Source organism: Schistocerca cancellata, chromosome 7 (assembly GCF_023864275.1).
Source record: "Schistocerca cancellata isolate TAMUIC-IGC-003103 chromosome 7, iqSchCanc2.1, whole genome shotgun sequence".
In the NCBI taxonomy this organism is placed as follows: domain Eukaryota; kingdom Metazoa; phylum Arthropoda; class Insecta; order Orthoptera; family Acrididae; genus Schistocerca; species Schistocerca cancellata.
Genome location: NC_064632.1, coordinates 308148549 through 308175583, shown reverse-complemented (window position 1 = coordinate 308175583; position 27035 = coordinate 308148549). Strand labels below are relative to the sequence as shown.

The 27035-nt window shown below is 43.2% G+C and overlaps 1 protein-coding gene across 1 annotated transcript in view; it reads left to right on the top strand.

The window, feature by feature from the left end:
* LOC126092318 (uncharacterized) overlaps positions 1–22534 on the top strand; it is a 56456-nt gene extending 33922 nt beyond the window's left edge. The window contains exons 2-4 of the mRNA XM_049907851.1: positions 16394–16631; positions 19025–19388; positions 20352–22534. Coding sequence (XP_049763808.1) covers positions 16395–16631; positions 19025–19388; positions 20352–20551 — 801 coding nt within the window. The 5' untranslated portion in view covers position 16394 and the 3' untranslated portion in view covers positions 20552–22534. The remainder of the gene's footprint in view (positions 1–16393; positions 16632–19024; positions 19389–20351) is intronic.
* Positions 22535–27035: the final 4501 nt, after the last annotated feature.

The window sequence follows — 27035 nt, the reverse complement described above, 5'->3', positions numbered from 1 at the left end:
CCCTTTACTTGAGAAGTGAGTCCAGCTGCGGCTGTCTGGAGTTCTGTTCTTTTGGCCGCACATGGCTGGTTTAAGGCGGCTTTCGGCAGGTGGTCTTAAGACGAAGAAGAAACGTGCGGTGAGCTCTCTGCCTCGAAACAAACACGATGACATCACCGTGCGCATGTGCTAGGCTGGGCGCGACTGTTTGTCGGCAGAAGAGAAGCGAGGAAAAGCTGACGTCTGCTTTTCTGGGAAGAAGTGCCGGTCTGACCATCTGCGTCGCAATTACCGCCGTGCTCACCCACGTCCTTCAGCCCCCACCCATACTTAATTCTTCTGTAAAGACGGAGGAATGTGATTTCACTCATCGTCGGAAATGGAGACGAACGAAAACTCGTCAGGAATAAAGAAGGCTGTACTCGGCTGAATCGGCGTTGCGGGTGCCACCTGTCGGACTGCAACAGAACTATTACACCGGGGTAGTTCACAGAGGAGCGTTCGCTGAGAACTCTATAGAGTTGAAAGTTGTTAATTTTTAGGTTAAGATCAGTCGCAAATACTCTGACGTAGCCAATTAGAACTGGGTTGCGGAAGGATGTTTTATCACTGTTTAGCGGACATAGAAAAAATTCCTGACCACCAGGTTCACGCTGGCGTCCTGCCATGAACACGTCACCGCAGGGCGTGAGGGGAATGTGTTTGTGGGTGGTACGTCCTTGAACTGGGGCCGTTAAACTCAGCGCCCCAACGGTTCTATTCGAGAGATGTACCCATTACAACAGACACAATACGCAGTCGAAGCACTTATCACAGTGATCAACACGTAACAGATAAATGCCTGGTACTTCATATCAGGGCAACGGCCTTGCCGCAGTGGATACAAAGGTTCCCGTCAGAACACCGAAGTTAAGGGATGTCGGGCGTGGCCGGCACTTGGATGGGTGATCATCCAGGCCGCCATGTGCTGTTGCCATTTTCCGGGGTGCACTCAGCCTCGTGATACCAATTGAGGAGCTACTCGACCGAATAGTAGCGGCTCCGGTCACAGAAAACCATCATAACGACAGGGAGAGCGGTGTGCTGACCACTCGCCCCTCTTCTCCGCACGCATCCTCAGCTGAGGATGACACGGCGGTCGGTTGGTCCCCACGGGTCACTTGTGGCCTAAAGACGGAGTGCTGTACTTCATGACAGAACGGATAAGGAAACAGAAAAAAACAGTATCACCAGTACCTTGTCCTGGATGGCAGCGTGGGATTCCCACATTGCCTCCCACACTCTTTTCTTCAATATAAGACTAACGTCAATGTGATGAGCATTTGAACTGAAACAAACAGTACAGAATCATACTAAATAGTTAAAGGTTGTCAAGTTTTCATTTCACTAAAAGTGTTCGCGTGCTGCTGTGTTTAAAGTATGCGGTGCATGGCAAAATGGCGTTATCCAAAACCGCGTCAAGGCAATTGTGATGCAGCATGGGTCACTACAACCGGGGTGAAAGTCGACTACGGAGATGTGTACGGGCGAATAGACGCGCAACTATTGAGCAACTGACCGACCAGGTGAACCAAGGTACTGCCAACAGTAACTCCTCAACGATCGTTCAGCGAACGTTGTTGCGTATGGGCCCGCAGCAGTCGCCTGTTTCATGCACCCAGGCTGACTAACCAAGGGACTGCCAACAGTAACTCCTCAACGATCATTCAGCGAACGTTGTTGCGTATGTACCCGCAGCAGTCACCTGTTTCATGCACCCAGGCTCACTAACCAAGGGACTGCCAACAGTAACTCCTGAACGATCGTTCAGCGAACGTTGTTGTGTATGGACCCGCAGCAGTCACCTGTTTCATGCACCCAGGCTGACTAACCAAGGGACTGCCAACAGTAACTCCTCAACGATCGTTCAGCGAACGTTGTTGCGTATGGACCCGCAGCAGTCACCTGTTTCATGCACCCAGGCTGACTGCTGTCCATCGGTGGCGAAGGCTGAAATCTGCACGCGAAAACCGCAACTGGATGTCCACTGAATGGCGACAGGTAGTCTTTTCAGATGACAGATGGCCGTTGGCGTGCACAGCATGAAACGTCTGAAGGCGCATACACACTAGATTAACGAAGGCAAACTGACGATGGCCAATAGATTTGACAGAACATTGGTTGCCAATGCATTGGCGTTCGGCCTGTCATCCTCTCCAAAGCAAGGAATACGGACCAAGGGATTCGGCCACATGGAATAGCAGTTGGCTGTGATAATTTCTACTCTAGTTTTGTTGTTTTCTTATAATGTAGCATTTCTTATAATGTAGCATTTTAATAACATTTTCATCAGCCGATACTTTGAGGGAAGAAGAGGATTTAACAATCGTCGCATGTGCAGCATTTATTTTACTGCAAAAAACTGATCATCAGAAAAAGAAACAGAAGTAGAAACTACCCTGGTGGACGACCTCTTTTTAAAAATAGGGAGCAGAATGATGGGACAAAATTAGTGTATTACCCTAAAGCTGAATTGAAATATAAGCTACTTCATAATTGTTTTGCGAATGAGAGCTACAGATTTCGAATTGTTATTGGAATTTGTAGGCCCTAAAATTTCCAAAGATGACACCTCTTTTAGGAGAGCTGTACCTACGGTAAAAACATACTCATATACATTCCATTTTCTTTTCCATACTGTGCACATTACTTTTTAACAGATCACTTATTTCCCTCCAAGCGCCTAATCTGCTCAATTTGTTTTAACGATCGCAGTTCTTAGGATCCTATAAATATTTGCGTCCAGCTTTTATGCTGTCTCTGTATTCTACTCAGTACTCCAATATTTTTAGACTCAGTAGATGCATACCCGTTCAACAACCGCAACTCGCTACTGAACCAACGAACTTTCGACCCTGCCTTCAAACTAGGAAATGGAAGTCCAATTCAATGCCAACGTTTTGATGTTACCGCCGGCAGTCCGAACCGCAACCAAGGCCAACCGCTTTGTTGGCTTCACTTTGCTGCCAGTTCTCACCAAGCAAATTTCGGCCAGCGAAGCGCTCGATTGTCGTTCGTTGGTCTAGTGTGTAAGCGACTTAAAAGCAAACAGCCTGGAACAATTGCCGGAAGGTTCGTGGTAGGAGGAGAGAACGTTAGGGTCTGGGGAATATTTTCTTGGCGTTCACTGGGCGATATTGTCATTCTGGAAGGCACGATGGAATAAAATGGTTCAAATGGCTCTGAGCACTATGCGACTTAACTTCTGAGGTCATCAGTCGCCTAGAACTTAGAACTAATTAAACCTAACTAACTTAAGGACATCACACACATCCATGCCCGAGGCAGGATTCGAACCTGCGACCGTAGCGGTCGCTCGGCTCCAGACTGTAGCGCCTAGAACCACGGCCACCTCGGCCGGCCGATGGAATAAAACAAGTATTCATCAATCCTTGGGGGACCATGTCGACTCCGTACATGCAGTTCGTTTTTCCTCGGCATTTTGGCATCTACCAGTAAGACAAAGCAAAATGTCGCACAGCTGGCAGTGTAGTTGTGTGGTTCAGATAGGACCAGGATGAGTCGTACTCCCCTGGCCACCAAACTCTCCGGATCTAAACGCAACTGAGAAAATGTGCGACAACTCGATGCAGCTGTTCGCGCCAGAACCGAGAACCCTAGCGGAGCTGACCACGGCACTGGAGTGGGCGTGGCGCTACACCCCTGTTGGTACCATTCAGAACCTCACTGACTTTATCTGCACGCCTCGCGGTAGTCTGTGTTGCAAACGGCCGTTTTCAAGGCCTTTGAGAAGTGGTCACATTAACTGACACGACAGTGGAATATTCTCTTTGTTTAAAGTTGATTTCTCTACGTTGTTGATGTTGCCAGCTAAAGTTGCCTCATAAATAGTACAATCTATCCCTCGACCTGAATGTAAAGTCTCGATATTGTGTAGTGGTTGCACTCTCTTAATAAGACAACTGTAGCTGTACTCAGGATGGACTGTTTTGGGGGAGGAGACCAGACAGCGAGGTCATCGATCTCATCGGCTTAGGGAGGGGCGGGGAACGAAGTCGGCCGTGCCCTTTCAAAGGAACCATCCCGGCGTTTGCCTGGAGCGAATTAGGGAAATCACGGAAAACCTAAATCAAGATGGCGGGACGCGGGATTGAACCGTCGTCTTCCCGAATAGCTGTACTCTGTACAGATACTATGTTAGACATTGTTTTAAAACCAGTTGTTGATAGAACAAAATAGTAATTTGTAACGTAATTGTATCAGCTTCTGAGTCACCATCGAAATGTCGTACAGATGCAGATTTTGAATTTAGGTTTTTATTATATTAATATTCAGAGTGAGTGTTTTACAAGTTTGAGATATAGTCAAAGAGAAGTTCAATAATGCTGACTAAAGTACCGTAGTCTCAATCCATCTCCATCGAATTTCAGGCTGGTATTCTTTCCGTGAGCCTCAATACTGACATCTTTGGAGTCTTTGTTCTTGTCTTTCTTCCGTTGTGTAGTGACCTTTGGCTGCATTCAGTTTTGTACGCAGTCCGACGGTCGAGAATATCTCGATAGGTGGAGGCATCGGAGGGTCTTGACCGACATCGCAATCCCTCTGTTCTCCAGTCGCTTCTCGTGTCTGCGCCGGAGATGTTTTTTTCTCAACAGGGATTCTGCTTCCGCTTTTCCTGTCGTTTCCCGCTTGTTTGTTGTGACTAAGTCTTTCGCCGGAGCTACGGAGGAGCCTCACGCCTCGGTAGGGACCTGGTCCTGTTCTAGCACATGGCGAGGAGTTTTTTCCTCCGCCGATCGACGACAGAGAGGCGCGTGGGACGTGCGTGGCTGAGGTAGGTTTGGGCTGTCCAAGGTGAAGCACGCCCCCCGGGGACTGTTCTGTGGGCCCGTGCCTCCCCGTCTGGTCGCGTTCCTTTTGGGCCCGCTGCAACAGGGGGGATCGACCTGGCCCCGGACGGCAAACACGAGCAATGAGAACGGCCGCTGGGTTGGGGCGGGGTGGGGTGGGGGGGGGGGGGGGGAGGGGCACCACCGGCCGCTGTGCTCCACGGCTTGCACTTCCGCGCTCTCCTTAACAGCGGCGCTTTACTTACGTACGCTGACGAGCCCAGCCATTAGGGCCACTGCCCACTGGAGACCAGAAACGAGCTCTGTATAGTCTCCTTGTACGCGCCAGCGGGTCCTGCGTCGTCATCTCCGAACTCGCCTTCGCCGTAGCAACATTTACATACATACCCCGCAAGCCAAACATAAAGTGCGTGGCGGATTGTAACCTGTACCACTACTACGCACTTCCCTTCTTGTTCCACTAGCAAAGAGAGCGAAGGAAAGAAGACTTTCTATATGCCTCCGTACAAACCCAATATTTTTTTGCTCAATTCCCCACTGCAGCTAAATGTCGGATATTTCTTTCGTCATGTACTGAATATAGCTCCTGATCGAATCAGTGGTGCCTCTTCTTTCGGACATGCATCTACGAAAGAACAGACACCATCCATATGTAGCCATATAGAATTATGTTTATTTTTCTCACACATAAATGATAACTAAATACAGTACCATATCCAAACGTGCTGTGTAGAGTTCGCGGGGAAATGCAGAACGAGTGCGACAAAACTTCTCCGTGGCATAATGAATAGGAACTCCCTTTGAATGGCGATAAATGCAACATGCTTTGCACTGGAAAGAGAAAAAGACCTATGAGAACAGAGTGCAATCACAAAATCAGCAGTGCATTCACGTTGTCGGACGCAACGATAAAATATTTAGAGGTAACACTAAGAAGTGATATAAAATTGGGGTTTTACGCAAAATCGGAGAAAGAATTAGATTAGTTGGAAGGCTTCTGGGAAAAATAAATGCATCTGTAAAGGAAAAGTCAAACATTGGAAAACCCAGGATGGCTTCAGCGGCCAGAGACTGTGATCATGAGCGTGTGATTTGCGTTTGCGTGTGTATGTGTTTGTATGCTGTCTATTTTCGACGAAAGGCTTGTTGGCCGAAAGCTCAGTTTCTGACGGTCTTGTTGCTGTGCCTATCTGCGACTCAGAATCTCCGCTATATGATGACTAGCAAATATCCTTTTCACAAGGAAATCGCGTATGATGCGCTCTTACGACTACTTCTAGGATAGTACCCTAGCTTCTGGAGTTTTTATTAAGAATGCGTGACACAGACATCGAACAAATTAAGAGATACGCAGCTATGTTCATAATACCCTAAAGGAAAGTTTAACGAAGATGCTGAGGAGACTTAAATACAGATTTGTCAAACGAAAATGAATTTGTTATTGCGAATCCCTGTTGTACAAATATGGAGAGAAGAATGTGCGACATTGATGGCTTCCATTATCTTATGCGTCATGCACGGATTACGAGGATAAGATAATAGACATATGCGCGTGTAAAGACAGCCCTTTTTACCTTCGCTCTATACCGAATGGAATAGGACAGAAAATCTGCAATATTGGCATGAAGTACAAACGGCCATCCACTGTATAGTGGCGTGAGGAGTTTATCTTCGGTCCTTACGCGAAATGTAAGTTGGTGGCAGTAGAATCGTTCTGCAATCAGCTTCAAACCCCAGATTTCTAAATTTTCTCGATAGTAAAAATCTCGAATACCTGATGCTCCGCAGCTTTCGGATATTTATTAAAGGACATCTTCTGTACACCATGAGCTGCACTAGAAATATTTATTTGCCAAAACCGGTTTTTGGGTATGTAACCAGAGGCATCTGATATAGAGGAGCAAACAACCTTATGTACATCGATTGCTACAAAATGACAACTGTATATATAGTAGCAAAATATAAGTCAAATTACATTTTGAACCTCAGTAGTAGTGACATCATGTCAGTGAAACGACAGGAAACGGCATCTGTGCTATCACGTAGTATACATGTTGTCCTGTATACATAACCTGTCGTATTAAGTGATACTTCTGCACACCTTATTAAGAGTACGAGTCGACGAGTAGGAAGCAATCGCAGGGCCAGCATAACAGCAGCGCCTTGATATCTATGTATGCAACCCTCAACACTGGACTCGTACTCGCTATATTTCTGATCTCTACTGGTCACCAAGAGGCTGAATGCCGCCTGCTAGCATTGCAGTCCTGTGAGGCAGTAAGAAAAGTGTATCATCAAAGCAACGATGAATGAAAAATCATTCTAGCTTCTGTGTGACTGCAAATGAGGCGAATCCACTGACATAAGAGACTCTTACAAAGGGCAGATTATTTTGGTCCTACACCTGAGGACTTGCATCTCGCCAACGACGAAGTTGGTCAGCTGTTCGCATGCTTCTGCCGTTAGCGTCTATAGAAAGAAGGTCGGTGAAACCATGAGTAGGCGATAAAATGTTGGACGTCTACACTTCATCACGAAACATGGAGGTTGGAGGCTTGCCCTCTGTAAAGCAGGACAAGTGGAGGATATGTGGCAAGAGAGTACAGTGCTATCACTAGGCGCTAAATGGTTGGACGTCCACGGCTCTTCACAGAATGTAAGATTCGGAGGCTTTTCTGCTCTGTAAAGTAGGACAGACCGTGATCTGTGGCATCTCTGCGACGAAAAAACAACACTGCTGCACGCACAAACTTTTCGGAGAACACCATTCAGTGCACATTGTGGAACATGAGGTTCTGTAGCAGACGATCTCTTAAACCTTCTCACGTTGACCCAATCACATAGTCAATTACGACCGCAGTGGGCATGCGATCACCGACAGTGGGCAGCGGAACAGTATCTTGTCGCCTGGTCGGGTGAATCACATTTACTGTTTCACCATGTCGACGATCATTTCCGGGTATGGCATCATCCAGGTGAACGGTTGCTCCGAACATTCACCACACCACAGTTGCAGGTTTATGGGTGCAGTATTATGCTGTGGGAGACATTCACCTGGCTTCTACAGAACTTCTGGTGGTAATCGAAGACACGAAGACAGCTGTGCACTACAGGAACATTGTTAGGGAACACGTGCATCCTTTCAGGCTTGATGTATTATCCGATGGCGATGACATCTTCCAACATGATACTTGTCTGCCTCGTAAGGTATTGGTTTGACGAGCATGATGGTGAACTCACGATGATGCATCTGACACGATATTCGTTTGATGTGAACCCGATGGAACACATCTGGGACATATACAAGTGTACGCCAGTTCCAAGCGCACAAACCCCTAGCCAGTAATTTCCGAGAAACGCGTGAGCTGCGCGTAAACATTTGGTGCCACATACCTCCGGAAACCTACCAAGGACATGTCTACTCGATTCCGTGCAGGATCGCTACTATATTTCGTCCCAGTGATAGACAAACACGCTGTTAATCAGGCGGTCATAATGTTTCAGCTCTTCATTGTAGGAACACAGGGCACAAAAAAAATTTATCACCCCTGGGAGACGTCACGATTGGGTCCTTATCGAGCAGGCATAGCGACTGGCACCGAACTAATTCAGATACGCCATGCCATGACCGTAACTGATTTGTTTAGCCTATATGAAGATGTAGCAGCAATGCTCGATAATTTTGTAGCGAAGCCCAGTTGGGTAAAGTTGGAGAAGTTTTATTCAAAGAAGATTGTTCGACTACTATGCTGCAAGCGCCATTTATCTCGCGTAGAGATCATGAAAATAAGAGGAAATAGATTAGGTGTCGTAGAGAGGCATATAGACAGTCATTTTGTTCTCGTCCGATATAAAATAGAATAAACAGGAAAATCGATCCTATCGGTACGATGAACCCTCCGCCATGCACTTTACAGCGGCTTATGAGTTTATACAGGGTGTCGCAGGAGCAGTGGTCAATATCCAGGTATATGACAGTGACGATCATTCGAAGCAAAAAAATCTGGCAAACATGGGCTCTAAAATGCATAGCTTATGAGCTATGAGCAATTCTTCATCTACGATGTGTGAAACAAATCTCTTCTGCTGCAAGCTCATTGCTTCCCATATTTTGGGAGGAAGCAGCGCGGATCAAAATAAGAAAAAATTGTCTAGTAAACAAGGGCTCTAAAATGTATACTTTAAGAGCTGTGAGCACTTTTTCAATAAAAGAAAAGTGTTTCACTGTAGTGAAGATGAACAAGCGCTTACAGCACTTTAGAGCCCATGTTTACTGAACATTTTTTTCTTGGTTTTACCCATACCACCACCTCTCAAAATACGGAGAGCAAAGAGCTTGCAATAGAAAAGATTTGTTTCACAGTATCTAAGATGAACAAGTGCTCATATATCTTAAGGCACGCATTTTAGGGCCCATGTTTACTGGAAATTTTTGCTTCGAATGATATCCCTGAATATTGACTATTCTCTTGAGAGGTGTAGATGTGGATTGTGTGTGTAACACATTAGACCAAAGAACGCGTGATGGAGTTTTGGAAACATAGGAAACTGTAGACTAGTGGTCGTCAAATTTATTTTGCTGAAGAGCCAACATGGCAGTGTAGGCTGGCACTTAGGGTCGCATATGTGTCGAACTTAATATTATTTGGAAACCTACTTAAATTAGTGTGCTATGAGCCCCCAATTGACTAGCTATAGTCATGGCGCGATAAGTTGGCCGTTGGCCTCCAAGTTCTGATCGTTCTATTCGGAACACTTCTGCGCGACTATTTGCAGATTCTGCCACCTTCAGAGACCTCAAAGTTACGACACTGTAATTACCTGACGAAGTGTTGTTTTGTTGGTTGTGTGAGCAGATGATTAATTGATTTATAACAGTACTTGTACTTAAAATAAGATACATTTGCAATATGAGTCACGATCACAAATAATTACAAAATGTTTTAAAATTCGTTTTTGATATGCTCATGCGTCATATTGCAACAGCTTTATTTCAAATGCATAATTCTTGGCACAAATTTGTGTCACGTTTGATGGTGATCTTCTCTATAAAGCGCATTCACGAATCCAAGTTATTTCCGTTTCGACTTTATACCATAGCAGCTGATCGGTATAAGCCGCGCTCGCCTGAATTGTCAGTTCTAAAGGCAATAAAAGATTTCCGCCTCACATTCTCTAATCCAGCAGCACCTACGCTACTTACCCCTCCGCCTTGACGTAAGCGACAAACTTTAGTTAGCTTGAATACGCCGAATTCATCAACGTCGGTTAAAATTAAGCGCACCGTAAAATCTTCTGACTGGGCAGGAAAACTACAGTCTTAACAACCTACACTGAAGAGCCACAGAAACTGGTAGACCTGCCTAATATCGTGCAGGTCCCCGGCGAGCACTCAGAAGTGCCGCAACACGACGTGGCATGCACTCGACTAATGTCTGAAGTAGAGCTGGAGGCAATTGACACCGTGAATCCTGCAGGGCTGTCCATAAATCCGTAAGAGTACGAGGGGGTCGAGATCTCTTCTGAACAGCATGTTGCAAGGCATCACAGATATGCTCAGTAATGTTCATGTCTGGGGAGTATGGTGGCCAGTGGAAGTGTTTGCAATTAAAGAGTTTTCCTGAAGCCATTCAGGACTTTAGGGGTGTCGTATGGTCCTGTTGAAATTGCCCAAGTCCGTCGGATGCACAATGAACATGAATAGATCAGGCGACCAGACAGGATGCTTACGTACGTGTCACCTGTCAGAGTCGTATCTAGACATATCAGGGGTCCCATCTCACTCCAACTGCACATCTCCCACACCATTACAGAGAATCCACCAACTTGAACAATCTCCTGCTGACATGCAGGGTCTATGGATTCATGAGATTGTCTCCATACCCGCACACGTCCATCGCTCGATATAACTTGATACGAGACTCGGCCGACCAGGCAACATGTTTCCAGACATCAACAGTCCAATGTCGGTATTGACGGGCCTAGGCGAGGCGTAAAGCTTTGCGTCGTGCAGTCACCGAGTGTCCACGAGTGGGCCTTCCGCTCCGAAAGCCCCTGTCGATGATGTTTCGTTGAATGGTTCGCACGCTGACACTTGTTGATGGCCCAGCATTGAAATCTGCAGCAATTAGCGGAAGGGTTGCACTTCTGCCACGTCGAACAATTCTCTTCAGTCGTTGTTGATCCCGTTCTTGCAATATCTTTTTCCGGCCGCAGAGATGTTTTCTGTTTTACCGGACCTGATATTCACGATACACTCGTGGATTGGTCGCAGGGGAGAACACCACTTACCGCTGCTTCGGAAATGTTTTGTCCCATTGCTCGTGCGCCGACTATAACACCAAGTTCAAACTCACTTAAATCTTGATGGCATGCCATTATAGTAGCAGTAGCCGATTTAACAACTGCGCAATACACTTGTTGTGTTATATAGCCTTTGCCAACCGCAGCACCGTATTCTGCCTTTACGTATCTCTTTATTTGAATACGTGTGGCTATACCAGTTTCTTTGGCGCTTCATTGTAGATGCATATTATTATAAAATACGGCTGAGAACCGCGGGCCACTAGAATACTTGAACAGGGCCGCAATTTGACGACCATTGTTCGAGACGAAGGGGGCAAAAATGGAGTATCTCGTGAACGTCAATGGTCAGTTCCATGTAATAACAACATAACTGATAATGAGACGTGCTGTTGTCGGCCGTTGTTGAGGCCTGACGAGGAGTTATACCGACTGCGTAAGCAGGGTGTATTAATGATTGCGCGCGCGCCGTGTCTCCGTCGTCGCCAGTGATCATAAAAGGTTTTCCGCGCAGAAGTGGGTGCTGTAGACGATGAGTCACGCCCTCACGTATACTCAAAGCAGTTTATTTGCAGTATCCAGCGTGAGATTCGCTTTAGCACCAACATGGGCTTCTGACGTCCGTTCGCGTCAAGGTCGCACATCTGCGTCTCCGCAGCCACAACTCCAATATGGTCGCGTTCTGCCGTGTTTCTAACTTTACCATTGGAGTTCTTGTTTGTGCGAAGTATGACCGAAGTGGTTAGGGCGAACACTCTGAATGCCCCGAGCTAATAATCTTCGTCTACATATAGGCTGAATCAAGAGGACAGGTACGTGCTCTCAGGGTTGATAGTAGATTCTGGACGAAAAATCTCATTTGGAAATACGCCCTGTTCTGGAAGTTTTCCGAACTACAACACATTTAATGTAAATTGTTATTTATTTTCTGTATTATTAAAACGTAGACATTGTTTACGACGTACCACAGTAATGTAGAGGAAGTTGAGACGAACAATTTGATACCGGACACTTTTGTTCTATGAAGTCGGAAAAGTACCTCAAACTGGCTTGCAGAACCTACCTAAGCTACAACGCATGCCCGTCGGTCGAGATTTTCAGTATTCTTGCGCTCTCTTCGCGCAAATTATTAGTGCTAGAAAAAAAATGAATGGGATATTTTTTTGTAGGAAATTTGCTGTAGTTTAATTTTGTACTACGACACGTTTTCGCTGGAAGTGATATTTAATGTGTTCTATCTTGGAAGCCATTCGGGATAGTGCATATATCCATATGAAGCTTTTTGTTCAAAATCACTATCACCCGTAATAGCATTTACTCGTAAGCATGTACCTTTTCTCATGACTATCCCTGTATTTCCTACGCAAGCCACTGCACAACGCACGCGGAGGGTAAATACCAGTATCATCGATTTTATGTTCTCTTCCATCCAAATACTGAGCGAAGGAAAAATGCATAGCGTACGTGAGATCTCTTTCAGGGGAATCACCGTGGCATTTAGAAATAAAAAGCTTTCCTGTGGACAAAAGGAGACGGGACTATATGAGCTGAGCACAGTAATGAAGACGAACGGGTGAATGCCAATCAGTGTTTCTTCATATAGTTGATAGGGTATGCGAATGATGAGCGATGTAATTATTAACAATATCCATATATTCTGATTACCAGAGTGGAAATAAGCGACTAACAGGTAAGAAAGATTAGATACTATCTACTCCGTGCATCGAAGAAAATTTTGAGAGGAAATTTTTGCCAGACCGCTGCACTAACAGTTGTACAGGCCCCGATTAGCAGCCGGACTAACGGGGAAAATCCGTTGCACGAACACGTAATGTCGCCTAGCCAGAGAATAAGTGCGGGGTAACTGAACCGGTGATTATCGCAGAATTAGTCATCTTAACTGGAGAATAAATTTTGACAATGGCAGGAACAGTCACAGAGTTAATGATGACAAGATCGTTTCTTAGAGCGAGTAAGGAGAAAAACCAGGACGTCACAAAAATTATGTGGAAAAAATACGACTATTCAAATTTACATAAAAATTTCGTACTTTAATTTTCGATCTTATGCTTGAGAAACTGGAGCATATGAATGAAATATGAAACTACACTCCTGGAAATGGAAAAAAGAACACATTGACACCGGTGTGTCAGACCCACCATACTTGCTCCGGACACTGCGAGAGGGCTATACAAGCAATGATCACACGCACGGCACAGCGGACACACCAGGAACCGCGGTGTTGGCCGTCGAATGGCGCTAGCTGCGCAGCATTTGTGCACCGCCGCCGTCAGTGTCAGCCAGTTTGCCGTGGCATACGGAGCTCCATCGCAGTCTTTAACACTGGTAGCATGCCCCGACAGCGTGGACGTGAACCGTATGTGCAGTTGACGGACTTTGAGCGAGGGCGTATAGTGGGCATGCGGGAGGCCGGGTGGACGTACCGCCGAATTGCTCAACACGTGGGGCGTGAGGTCTCCACAGTAGATCGATGTTGTCGCCAGTGGTCGGCGGAAGGTGCACGTGCCCGTCGACCTGGGACCGGACCGCAGCGACGCACGGATGCACGCCAAGACCGTAGGATCCTACGCAGTGCCGTAGGGGACCGCACCGCCACTTCCCAGCAAATTAGGGACACTGTTGCTCCTGGGGTATCGGCGAGGACCATTCGCAACCGTCTCCATGAAGCTGGGCTACGGTCCCGCACACCGTTAGGCCGTCTTCCGCTCACGCCCCAACATCGTGCAGCCCGCCTCCAGTGGTGTCGCGACAGGCGTGAATGGAGGGACGAATGGAGACGTGTCGTCTTCAGCGATGAGAGTCGCTTCTGCCTTGGTGCCAATGATGGTCGTATGCGTGTTTGGCGCCGTGCAGGTGAGCGCCACAATCAGGACTGCATACGACCGAGGCACACAGGGCCAACACCCGGCATCATGGTGTGGGGAGCGATCTCCTACACTGGCCGTACACCACTGGTGATCGTCGAGGGGACACTGAATAGTGCACGGTACATCCAAACCGTCATCGAACCCATCGTTCTACCATTCCTAGACCGGCAAGGGAACTTGCTGTTCCAACAGGACAATGCACGTCCGCATGTATCCCGTGCCACCCAACGTGCTGTAGAAGGTGTAAGTCAACTACCCTGGCCAGCAAGATCTCCGGATCTGTCCCCCATTGAGCATGTTTGGGACTGGATGAAGCGTCGTCTCACGCGGTCTGCACGTCCAGCACGAACGCTGGTCCAACTGAGGCGCCAGGTGGAAATGGCATGGCAAGCCGTTCCACAGGACTACATCCAGCATCTCTACGATCGTCTCCATGGGAGAATAGCAGCCTGCATTGCTGCGAAAGGTGGATATACACTGTACTAGTGCCGACATTGTGCATGCTCTGTTGCCTGTGTCTATGTGCCTGTGGTTCTGTCAGTGTGATCATGTGATGTATCTGACCCCAGGAATGTGTCAATAAAGTTTCCCCTTCCTGGGACAATGAATTCACGGTGTTCTTATTTCAATTTCCAGGAGTGTATTTCCTAACACAAAACGTTTTGCTTGTAGTAGGCCTAATAAGCGTTTGATATTGGTACTTCATGAATTATTGTGTTATTTATGTAAACGAGGTATATAAAAATGACCATTTGTGATGAAACAGTCTCGCTTATTGGACACGTGTTAGAATTGGTGTAACATTAGAAAGACCTATTTCGTTTTATGAAGCAGACAGTGACAAAATAGACGTATTCAAACCGAGAAACCACACCACTCTTGGGTACTATTCGTATTAACAGCGTATTCACTACTAGACAACGACATTTTGATTTTTCGTGTAGCAAACCGTTTGACGAACTTTGATGAGGTGATAGATTTTTTCGCAGGAAGGAAAGAACACCCTGTAAAGCTGTAGCAAGATTAGAGAGAAAAAAATGCTGGGACGTAAGGACTGAAGTAATGTGTGCCGTCTTTGTTTGTCTCTTGTGTTTACTGGTTTTATGCTTCATATACTTTAAATAATCACACAAAATGGAAAGTTGTCAAGTAATAGGCAACAAAGAATGCAAATATTCTGAAGAGTTATTATTCCGTAGTCACATATAATCCCACACAGTATTACTTGTAATTTTTTTTTAACGTGAAGAACTGTCGAATGGGAGCAAAATAGGCAGCACAGGACGCCAGGTCCGGTGGCCCCCATTACAAGGGCGCAGCGCCCCACCCTGGCGCACACGAGAACGGAACACACAATTCCAATATAGCAAACCCCTCAGAAAACATATTTATGAACAATCGATAACCCCTGTTTTAATTTTTGATGCTCCGTCTCAAACGCTCGAGGAAGGAGGGGGGGCATAATAGTAAAGAACTGTCAAAATATTTGACAAAAACGTACTTTTACGCTTCATAACTCGAAGAACTGTTATAGTTACTGAGACGTGTAAGAAAGAGTTTATGGTAGTCTTGTACTGCAAGGAAGCAAGGGAGAGGATGTTTCTATGGTTGGCCAGTATCCTCCTTCCACACCACAAATGCACACCTGGATTAACACAGTTCTTTATTTACTTGTACAGCATACTTAACTTCAGTAGAGTCCATGTCTTGCAGCACAAGCTCATCAGTAATAGTCCTCTTGCAAACTATATCGGCAATTTGCTATCACAAACTTTAATCTCGCTATAGTCAGTAATGTGGTAGCTATATGCTGTCGTAATCTGCGATGTGAACCGAGCCTGCTCAACAAATATTCTGACAAACGCCGAACTGGAAGAGTGAGTCAGTGAGGTCCTCTGGTCAGCAGCAGCGGCCTAAATACTTGCTGTCCAGAGGGGGTTGGTGGCCTGTTGCTTGCAGGTGTGTCTCTGCCCTCTCTCATGATAGGTGCGCTTGATCCAGCGCCTACTATCGATCTTCATGCTACGTCTTTGCTGACTAGTGTTCAAAAAATGGCTCTGAGCGCTATGGTACTTAACATCTGAGGTTATCAGTCCCCTAGAACTTAGAACTACTTAAACTTAACTAACGTAAGGACATCATACACATCCATGCCTGAGGCAGGATTCGAACCTGCGACCGTAGCGGTCGCGCGGTTCCAGACAGTGGCGCCTAGAACCACTCGGCCACTCCGGCCGGCCTGCTGACTAGTGTGCTTACAACAGCTTACACCAGCACAGATATAGATGCAATATTGCCGTCACTTACAATTACATGACACTGGTTTGGAGCGTTCATTTGCATAACGCGTCGGTGGTGTGGTGTGGTGTGCAGGATGCGGAGCTCGCTGGCTGACGCTGGCAGCGGGCAGTACGGGTCGTGCCCGCAGCTGGAGGGCCGCGACCGGCGGCTGCAGCGGCGCTCGCGCAAGGACTCTGTGGCGGGCAGCGAGGCCGCCTCCTCCAGCGGCGCCAGCAGCGCAGACACCGACGACGGCCAGCACGACTCCTCCTCCGTCAGCGAGCAGGAGCGCCTCCAGGTCGAGGCCGCCTTCCGCAGCCTCAAGACCCAGGTGCGTCACCTCGCGAGACTCAAAACGATCACTAAAAGCCCATTTTACTCGATCGACTTCCTCGTCACCTCGCGAGAGTCGAAACGATCACCAAAAGCCCATTTTACTCGATCGACTTCCTCGTCACCTCGCGAGAGTCAAAACGATCACCAAAAGCCCATTTTACTCGATCGACATCCTCGTCTCGACTGACTACTTGAGAGGAGTGAGTCTACTGGAGCGCCCCTGGTGTCTTATTCCTGAACTAGTTTCGTCTGTTAAAGCCCATTTTACAAGGCTGACTTCCTAGTTCCTTGCCTCAGTTGACTGCTCGAGAGAAAACGACCTACATAAACAACTTAGACTGGCCAAGGCGCCGCCATATTTGAAGCCAACTGAAAACTCATCCGCAGTGTTTTACGTCGTCACGTTAAACGAGATGTCGTCTGCTAGCAAGGGATCGTGTGGTTTTGTTTGCCATACAGTGACATTTGGTACTCCTAGCCGCGATTTTTTTCAGTGGCCGGACGAGCGTTTCGGGAAATAATTTCCAAATATGAAGTGAGTTTTTGTGTATTATGCCATATCAAGCGTGATGTTTGCGATGTGCGAGCTGCTGCGTTGTTCTGGTGACTTTAATGTAAACACACATTTCTGTCATTACTTATATATCTTACCCCACAGATATTGGCGAATTTCTGTACAACAGTTATTGCACCTTTGACTTGGATGACGTTTAGCGAGTTTCACGCTTACGTACAGGGTGAAAATTATTGAACTCTATGGGGGAAAAAAAAACTTAAATTAGTTACTTTGTTCAATATCTAAACGTCACTACAGATATGCAGATTTAGCGTATGATATGTTGCTTGCTTGTTAGCACTGACAACTCTAAACAAACAACGCTGCTCTCCGTCATTAAGGAAGACCATTGGGCAATGCATTGTCTGCAGTGAGAGGTAATGCCTGAAATGTGGTGTTCTCAGCACACTCTTGACACTGTGGATCTCAGAATATTGAATTCCCTAACAATTTCGGAAATGGAATGTCTCATCCATCTATTTCCGACTACCATTCACATTCAGACTGTTAATTTCTATTGTGGGGCCATAATCACGTCAGAAACCTTTGCATGATAGCAGGAGCACTTTCAGGGTTATTCCATGCACCTTGATTGCAAATTTGTATGTCAGTCTGGTAATTCGACATGTTCTGCCCCCATTTATGAATAGTATTCCAGGGGATGTTTCCCAACAGGATAATGCTGTCTCCAGTCGAGCACACATGGAACATCATCAGACGATAACTCCAGCATCATCCACAGGCAGCATTAACCTCCCTTACGCAAGACACATGGAACTCCATCCCACAAACTGACATACAGCACCTGCAAAACACAATGCATGCACATTTGCATGCTTGCATTCAACATTCCAGTGGTTACACCTGTTATTAATGTACCAGCATTTCCCATTTGCAATGGATTACCTCACCTGTGGTCGTAAAATGTTAATCTCTCTCTCTCTCTCACACACACACACACACAGATATATATATATGTTTGTGTGGTTTTTTTATTGTGTATATCTACCAGCATTTTCTAACAAAGATGATGTGACTTACCAAACGAAAGTGCTGGCAGGTCGATAGACACACAAACAAAGACAAACATACACACAAAATTCAAGCTTTCGCAACCAACGGTTGCTTCGTCAGGAAAGTGGGAAGGAGAGGGAAAGACGAAAGGATGTGGGTTTTAAGGGAGAGGGTAAGGAGTCATTCCAATCCCGGGAGCGGAAAGACTTACCTTAGGGGGAAAAAAGGACAGGTATACACTCGCACGCACACACACACACACACACACACACACACACACACACACACACACACACACATCCATCCACACATACACAGACACAAGCAGACATTTGTAAACGCAATATATATATATATATATATATATATATATCTCCCGGGATTGGAATGACTCCTTACCCTCTCCCTTAAAACTCACATCCTTTTGTCTTTCCCTCTCCTTTCCTCTTTCCTGATGAAGCAACCGTGCTTTGCGAAAGCTTGAATTTTGTGTGTGTGTTTATGTTTGTTAGCGTCCCTATCAACATACCAATCCTTTCGTTTGGTATATATATATATATATATATATATATATATACACACATACTCCAGAAATTTCATTACTCAAAGTTAATTCATGGTATTATGATTTTTTCCCATCAGTGTAGTTCATATGTTTTCTGCATGAGCCATCATGTCTGCAGAGGTTGGAAACTAGTCTGTATACAACCCAATAAAGGTGCTACTTTGTTTATCTTTGTCAACTTCCTTCCATTGGCACTTATACTGTAGGTTAGCGGAGCTTGTCATGTGACCGTGTGGACTGGTGTCGGTTGCAGGTGTACGTGTGCGGTTCGCTAGCAAACCTGTACCTGGGCTCTACCAGTGGTGACGAGTGGCGACTCGAGAGCACAGGTGTGCCTGTGCTGCTGCTGGACCTGGGGGCGGCACGCGCGCGCACTCAGCGCCGCATCCAACTCGTACTGGCCGAACGCGGCACATGCTTTGCGCTGTGGCGTGACACCATCGACAACCTCACCAACTACCGAGTGGCTGGGCGTGCCTTCCACACCATGCACCTTTCCTCTGACCACACCACACTTGTCGGCCTCAGCTTCGACTCGGAGCGTGCTGCCGATGAAATGGCGGGCCGCGTCGAACGCCTCACCTCCTCGCCGGAGAACATCAGCCTGTCTGCACCAGGTGCGATGCCTCAACCTTTCGATGCACACATACATAATTCCCACGTTAATGCAGATCAAAGACTGCACAGATAACCAAAAGACATGAATAATGTAGAATCTATAATATTTTTCCAAAAATTGCTTAACTAATCGTGCATGATCTGCAAGCTGGATAATCCACAACCAGGTTCATTAGGAGGTTGTTGAAGAAGCATAATTAGTGTCAAATTTCATGGACAATACAACCGAGTTAAACACCAGATGTGGAACAACAAATTGTAAATAGCTTTAAATGTCTGGGCGAATGGATTACAGAAGGAATATATAAAGAAAAGATTGAAAGCAAGAATCAGAAAACTGGAAATAGCTTTCCAAACACAACAAAAAGTGTTTCCTCCTAATACCACAATCTGTAGTTACAACACTGTCATAAAACCAATATATGTCTCACCCTCTCTGATGGAGGGAGAAGGAGATAAGTGTTCAGTGTCATGTCAACAATGAGGTATCTGATGGGTGTCTACCTAGGTATATTGGGCCCATATTATAAAAATTGTACTTAAAAATGGTATCTATCTAAATCAAAACAGGAAATATATTATAATTGAAAAAATTATGGACAAAATTTGCAAATGCAGAGTTTAGTTTTATGGCCAAGTAAGAGTAATTTCTATCTTACAACTCCCTGAAACATAATATCTTGCCCTAGTTGTTTGTGACTGAAGTGTAATTTGTAACTTTACTGTGCTATGGTTGTGATTATTTGTCTTCAAATGTTGTTGGTCAGTAACCTACCAGCCGTCCATTGTACATTTTTAAGCAATAGCTAATAATTACAGTAATAAATAAAAGGTAGTGTTTCACGCCCTTCTGTTATGTTAGATGCTAATGAAAGCAAATAATTTGGCTACTCATCTTGCATTGTGTACTTGGTGTAATTTAGTAACTTTGTTATATGACTTTACATGATACTTGGTTCCAGGTCGCAGTAAAACATCACGAGGGCGTCGGTCTGCACAGCCACCCCCTCCTCCGCTGCCGACGAAGTCACACATTTCACAGCCCTGCTGTTTCCAGCACATCACAAGTGTGGAGGTGGGCGATCGCAGTCGGTACTTCTCTCTGCAAACTCTCGTCCCCATGCTGTCTTCTGAGCAAGAAGAGCCACGTTCAGAATTGTAACTGAATCACTTTATACACTACATGTGTCTAGAGATGAACAATTGGCATCTCTGCCCTTTTTTTTGTGAGAAATGTTCACTGGCTACTGAAGACTGTCCTTACATAACTGTAATGGTATCCATTGTGGACCATGTTTTAAAGGATGCCCATTTAAGCCAGATGAATATTTTGTACTAATTGTTGCTATTCATCATAATACATTCAGTTACATGGTGATTGTGCCTTGTATGTGCCGATTTTCATTTGTGTATAATGGTGCGCTCAGCCTGGCATGCATATAAAGACTGCTTTGTTCCCAGTGTAATAGCAATTGTTTGATGTGTGAATAAGTAGACATGGAACATTACATGAGTGAATTTTTACTAAAGCTTGCACTTTTTAGAATGTTGTGCTGAACCAGTATTGGAAGTTACAGATAGGTGCATTGCTCTGTTTCTGTGATTAGTATTGACTGTTGTGGGAATGTGCAAAGTAGTGTTTCACAATCATCGCAGATACTTTCAACATACTGTGCTGCTGCTGTTCGTCAAGGTTCTGGTGCCTTGTCCTCAGCCAGAATAATTTGTGCAAAATGCACGCTGTTGCATATACGTGAGTGAAATGTATTTTTGTGAATGTGTGTTTTGTTAAAATTTGATCACTGGACATGTATTTGAATCATTTTCATGTATTGCAATCTTTTCTGTTGTTATATGGACACAGTATGACGCTTTCTGTGATAAAGTGCATCGGTTTTCAGACATGACCATTCATGTTCCAAAAGATTGCTTTTGTGTGAGCTTCCATAATTATTTTTCAGTTTGCAGCTATCCTCATTCATTAACACAATACATCTCATTGGTGAATTCATTGTGCTTTGTTTGTAGTTATTATCTCAGAGCACAACTGATTGACAGGACTGTGTATGTGCCATGATTAGCATGTACTTTTAAAATTGATAATATGTCATGACACATTAGACAGTACGTAAAAAGGTTTGGACATGCCAACATCACTGAAAGACATCTGACATGAAACCAGTGAGGCTGTAGTTTTCTACCTAGTCTATTATCATTGACCTTCTTATTTGATTCAGTGAGCACGATAAAACATAATGAAATATTTTTTAAAAATCAAGATTTTTTTTCCATACGTTTAGTATCTTCCTGCTATTTGTCTAAGTCAAGATTGAAATAAATTTATGATAAAGGGCAATTCAAAAGTATTATTGCTGAGTACTGGGCATGAAAAGACTCGGAAGTGTAAATTTCTCTTTTGCTGTATAATTTTCTAATAAAAATTTGGGGTTTGAAGGAAGGGGATGGGAAGAAACTTACCCTAGTCATTATTTAATTGTATTTTTCCAAACAACCCATATTAATATGCTCTGTACTGTTATAAAGTGCATTACTCTTTCTAAGCCAACACTGTTACGAAATATACCTTTCTTTCAACATTTGCCATCCTTGGATGTTCTAGTTTACTCATTTCTCTATACTCTTTCATTGAAATTATAAGACAAAGGCAATTGTACAGGCAGAACTATTGTTTAAACAAACAGTTACAGTTAATTTCAGTATTTGATTTACAGACTGAACTTTCCCAATCACCCCTGTTGTCCAATGTGGAAGTGTTTCGAGACTCATTATTCAGTTTGTAAATAAAATCTTGTTTTATTATACATTATATTTATTACACTTGTTTATGCTGATGTATTGAAAGAATTGTATGTACTGCTGTCAAATGCAGAAGCTGTGCTCTTTGTTGATGACTTTATTGAAAGGTTCATGTACCTAGTGCTTCAAGACTGGGATAATGAAGACATTTAGAAGAGTTTTATCATGTATGTTAAATATACTCCCAAACCCCATCAGTACAGCTGTGGCAATGGGAGTTAACTTCTAGAGAATTATATTTAAACCAAACAGTTTTAGCTAGCTTGTTGATAGATTGTTGTGCTTGTAAAATATATATGATTAAATGGATTTCAAATTTTGTGTCGTATTTTGAGATATGTTCTTTCAATAAGTGTAAATTAAAATCTTTAGGAATGAGAGTTGCAAGTATGATGAAAGTGTAACATGGTGTGTGCTTACATCAGTTCAGCTGCAGTACCATTGTATTCTACACAAAGAGGATGTATTATGATGTGCCTTTTATATTTGTCTTGAATTTTTACATCTGGGTCATCACAGTGTGTTAAGATGTGTAGTGACATTGCTAAAGACAAATTAAATGTTTTTGTACACAAAACAAACAGACTAATACTTATCATTAGTGCTTAGTCATGACCATTGATCATAAGAAATAAAGAATAAATTTCCTTATCGAAATGTAGGCTAAGAAAGGAGACTAGAACAATTTGCACATTTCATTCCTCTGATTTTCTCTTTCTATACTTCTGCAAAACAGTATATTATTACTGATATTTGGTCTGATGATTCTAATATCTTACTCAGTGAATGGAGAATCACTGTCCAACATGCACTGATTTTAAAGGTGAGTAACAAATACACAATTTTTTGTCATATGCCCTTTTTGCTGTCTTTTTTATTTTCTATTTCCAGTAGTGACATAGTATTATAACAAAATTTGGTCTTCATTCAATAAAGTAACAGCAAAGATTCATACAAAAAACAGGGCTAAGAGGAAGCTGCTAAGTCTACATGTGCTTTGCAAACCACTATGAAGTGTGTGGCAGAAGGTACTTAGCATGATACCAGATTTTAGGTTTTCTTCACATTGCAATCACATAAGTATTGCAGGAAGGATGAAAATCCTCTGTGCAAGCAACAATTAATATAATCTTCTCTTTACAGTTCCTGCAGGAAAGATACATAGGGAGATGAGGAATATCTCTAGATCATTTACTGAATTCTGGTTCTCAGAACTGTGTACGTAGGCTTTGGTGGCATAACTGGTGTCTTCTATTCAAGTATCTGACATTTCAAGTTTTTCAACAAGTCTGTAATGCTCTCCCAGGAGTCAAAAAACCTGTGACCACTCATGCCATCCTTTTTTGTATACTTTACTATGTGCAGTTAGTTGTATTTTGGATGGGGTCCTACACACATGAGCACTATCATAAGCTGCAACACACAAGTGATATGTAAGCAGTTCCTACCATAGACTGACTGCATTTTCCTAGAACCCTGCCAATGAAGTGAAGTCTGCCAACTTCCTTACCTCTCACTGAGCTTATATGATCATTATGTTTATATCCTTACAAACTGTTACACCCAGGTATTTGTATGGGTCTCTGATTCCAGTTGTGACTTATGGATATTGTAGTTGTAGGATACTACTTTTCTATGTTTTGTGAAGTGCACAGTTTTACATTTCTGAACAGGTGAAGGAAGTTGACCATCTCTGAAATGCTTTCAACATCTGAAAATATTTGTGGAACTTTTTCAGGTAGTACTTGATTATGGATAACAGTATCATCTGTAAAAGTGTGTGATTACTGTTAAGAGTGTCTGCCAGGTCATTAACATACAATATGGACAACACAGGCCCCAACATATTTGCCTGGGGCATGTCTAAATTCACTTCTACTTCAACTATGTAGAATTGCTACTAGTAGACTGCTACTTACTGTAAATAAGATACACAAGGTTGCAGAAAGGCACAATTAAAAGCTAAAAGACACTCACATGAAGTTTTTTACCACAGCCCTTTTCAGTAAAACACACACACACACACACACACACACACACACACACACACACACATGATGACTAGTTGACAGCATCTCAGAACAGAATGCAACTATCTGTGATGTGAGGTGTCTTCTTTACAGTAAGTAGCAATCTGTCTTTTCCTATATTGTTGATATTTCTACCTGGAGTTTCCATTGTTTGACTCTTACTTCTACTTCTATTGATGAGTCTCCATCCAAAATAATACATCATGTGTTCCCTACCGAGAAACTCCCAATCCAGTCACATTTTGTTTATATGCCATACAATCATGCTTTACTAATAAATGGCAATGTGGTATGAAGTGAAATACTTTTTGCAAGTCAAGAAATATTGCATTCACCTGATTGCCTTGATCCATCAGTTTCAGGATGATGTAATTGGAGAAAAGCACAAGTTGAGTTATGCCTTCACCCATTCATCCATTGGAGGCTGCGTGGTTTTGCAATGACGCAACAAGTTAAGACTCATTGAACTAACTTAGAGAAACATGCCAGTAACTCAGGTGGCAGGTACACTAGTCATATTAGCAAAGGTAAGGGTGGCTCAATGACCACCATACACGGCACTTCTCTGCAGAAAGAAGTATACCAATGACCAGTTCATGTTATAACTCACTGCACTTTATACCGCTGTTAACTACATCAACTTTTACTTGTCAATTTCAGTCACATTCGTATATCAAATTCGTCACCACCTGTTTCAAAATTTACTGCCAATATCAGTTCACATTTTTACCACTGCCGTATTCCAAAGATGTAGTTTCACACATAAAATTATTCAAATAAAAAGTGTTTAATATAACATGTTTTTAAAAGTACTAAAGACTATAAAATAATCTCTTCCAGCTCCATACAGTTTCCTAAGCCCATGAAGATGGTCCTGAAAGTCTGTGCTTCTAAATTTTTAGCTGTGACAATACTTGTAAAATTTAAAATGAAAAACATGGGACACATGCAAAAGATAACTGATGTATGAGTAATTCACCTAAGTCACCAACAATTTTTTATACAGCAAATGATTTGAACTTCTGTGTGATTTTTCTCAAAAATAGCTACTCTCTACACTTATTATTATGTATTACATGTGCTGCACATTTTTCATTTTGAATTTTAAAAGTATTGTCATAGCTATTTTCAAGACTATCCGTAAGGGCTTAGGAATCTGTATGGGATTTATCCATTCTAAAAACATGTTATATTAAAAGTTTTTTATTTAAATAATTATTTACTCCTTTTTAGTGCCATGAATGTGAAATTTTTTAGCTGATATCAGACATTTTGATGAGATTATAACATATGTGTGGTAAATTTCATGTTTATTTCACGTTCTCTTCGCCTAGGTTAATCAATATGTTGCTTCCTGTCTTTGCAAAAAGACCATGAAGATAAAAATTAGGTGGAATTGAGCTCACATGGGGGCTTACCAACAATCATTCTTACAGCAAAACATTCGTGAATGGATCAGGAAAAAGGAAAAATTGGCAGTGGCGTACAAAGTATTCTCTACCACATATCAGACAAGAAAGGGAGTTAATATTGCATTGTCTTTCAGTTCTGATCTATGTTAAAAGTTCCAAGTTTCTAGCCAATTGGGAAGTTTGTGTAAAATCAACTGCAAAATCTGTACCAAACAGACAGGGTGACAAGAAAGCACCCTAAGGAAAACCTTTTAAAATATGAAGTTGCCAAATGGCTGCTAATAATCATGAAATGAAATGAGTTAGAAAAAGCCTTTTGTTGATCATTAAAACTAATAGTGGCAGTGTTGTATGTGGGAGGAAGTTACTAATAAGTGAAAGTAAAAACATTTAACAAGTGAAAAGTGATGAAGCTCTGGCTATGCAATAGCAATAATAAATATTGTATCTCTGTATTTTCTGATGAACTGCTTTTTCTGTTGGATGTTATAAGGACAAATGTGATGAAAACTGATTTGTATCAGGAGCTTTTCCAAACTTCAAAAGAGATTTTAAAATATTAATATTTTGTTTTCTCTCATTATATTCAATTCTTGTTTCACATTAAATTTCTCCTATGTCTGTAACTTACATTTTACCGCCTTCTGTTTGCTGTTCATATCAAATCTTCAGCAACTTCACTATCTTTGTAGCCTGGTTTAAGGTTGCATAGGGCTCATAGCACAGATGAACTGTGGAGGCCCTATTCAGGAATATGTACTCACATTTTTAATGTTATTTTACTTTGATATAGTAGTGAAGGAAATATATAATAAACTTTTATTTCTTGTACTGGAAGTTCTGAGCAGTTATCTGAGCAACATAATGAATATTACTCAAAACAATATAACAACTCATCACAATTAATTCTACTTCCATCTGTATAAAGTAAGGAAAAATCTCTGTTTAGGAATAATAAGTCTCTAGTCATACAACTGAAAGAAGGGCATGTGACCTGAGTGTTCTTACTCAACTTTTCATGAAGTAGGAAGATTAAGGTAATCAGTCTTCTACATTTTTATCATCACCTGAATACAAGCATACAGAACTGACATTTTCTGTCTGTTGCTGACAATGACTTCTGTCTTAAAATTAAATATAAATTATTACAGCTCATCTAAGAAAAGTAAGAAGTGTCATATTGCATACTTATCAAAATTATACATCTTGACAGAACAAAATTTTGCAACACAGTGCCATAAACTAACATGTCCAGCACATCACTCCTAAAAGCATAATCTATGTTGTGCTTTGTTTAGGAAGTTGGAAAACTAACACTGAAAATTAGTGGGAGAAAATGAGCACACTGGGGTATCTGAATATGTTAAACTTTACAGCACAAATAGAA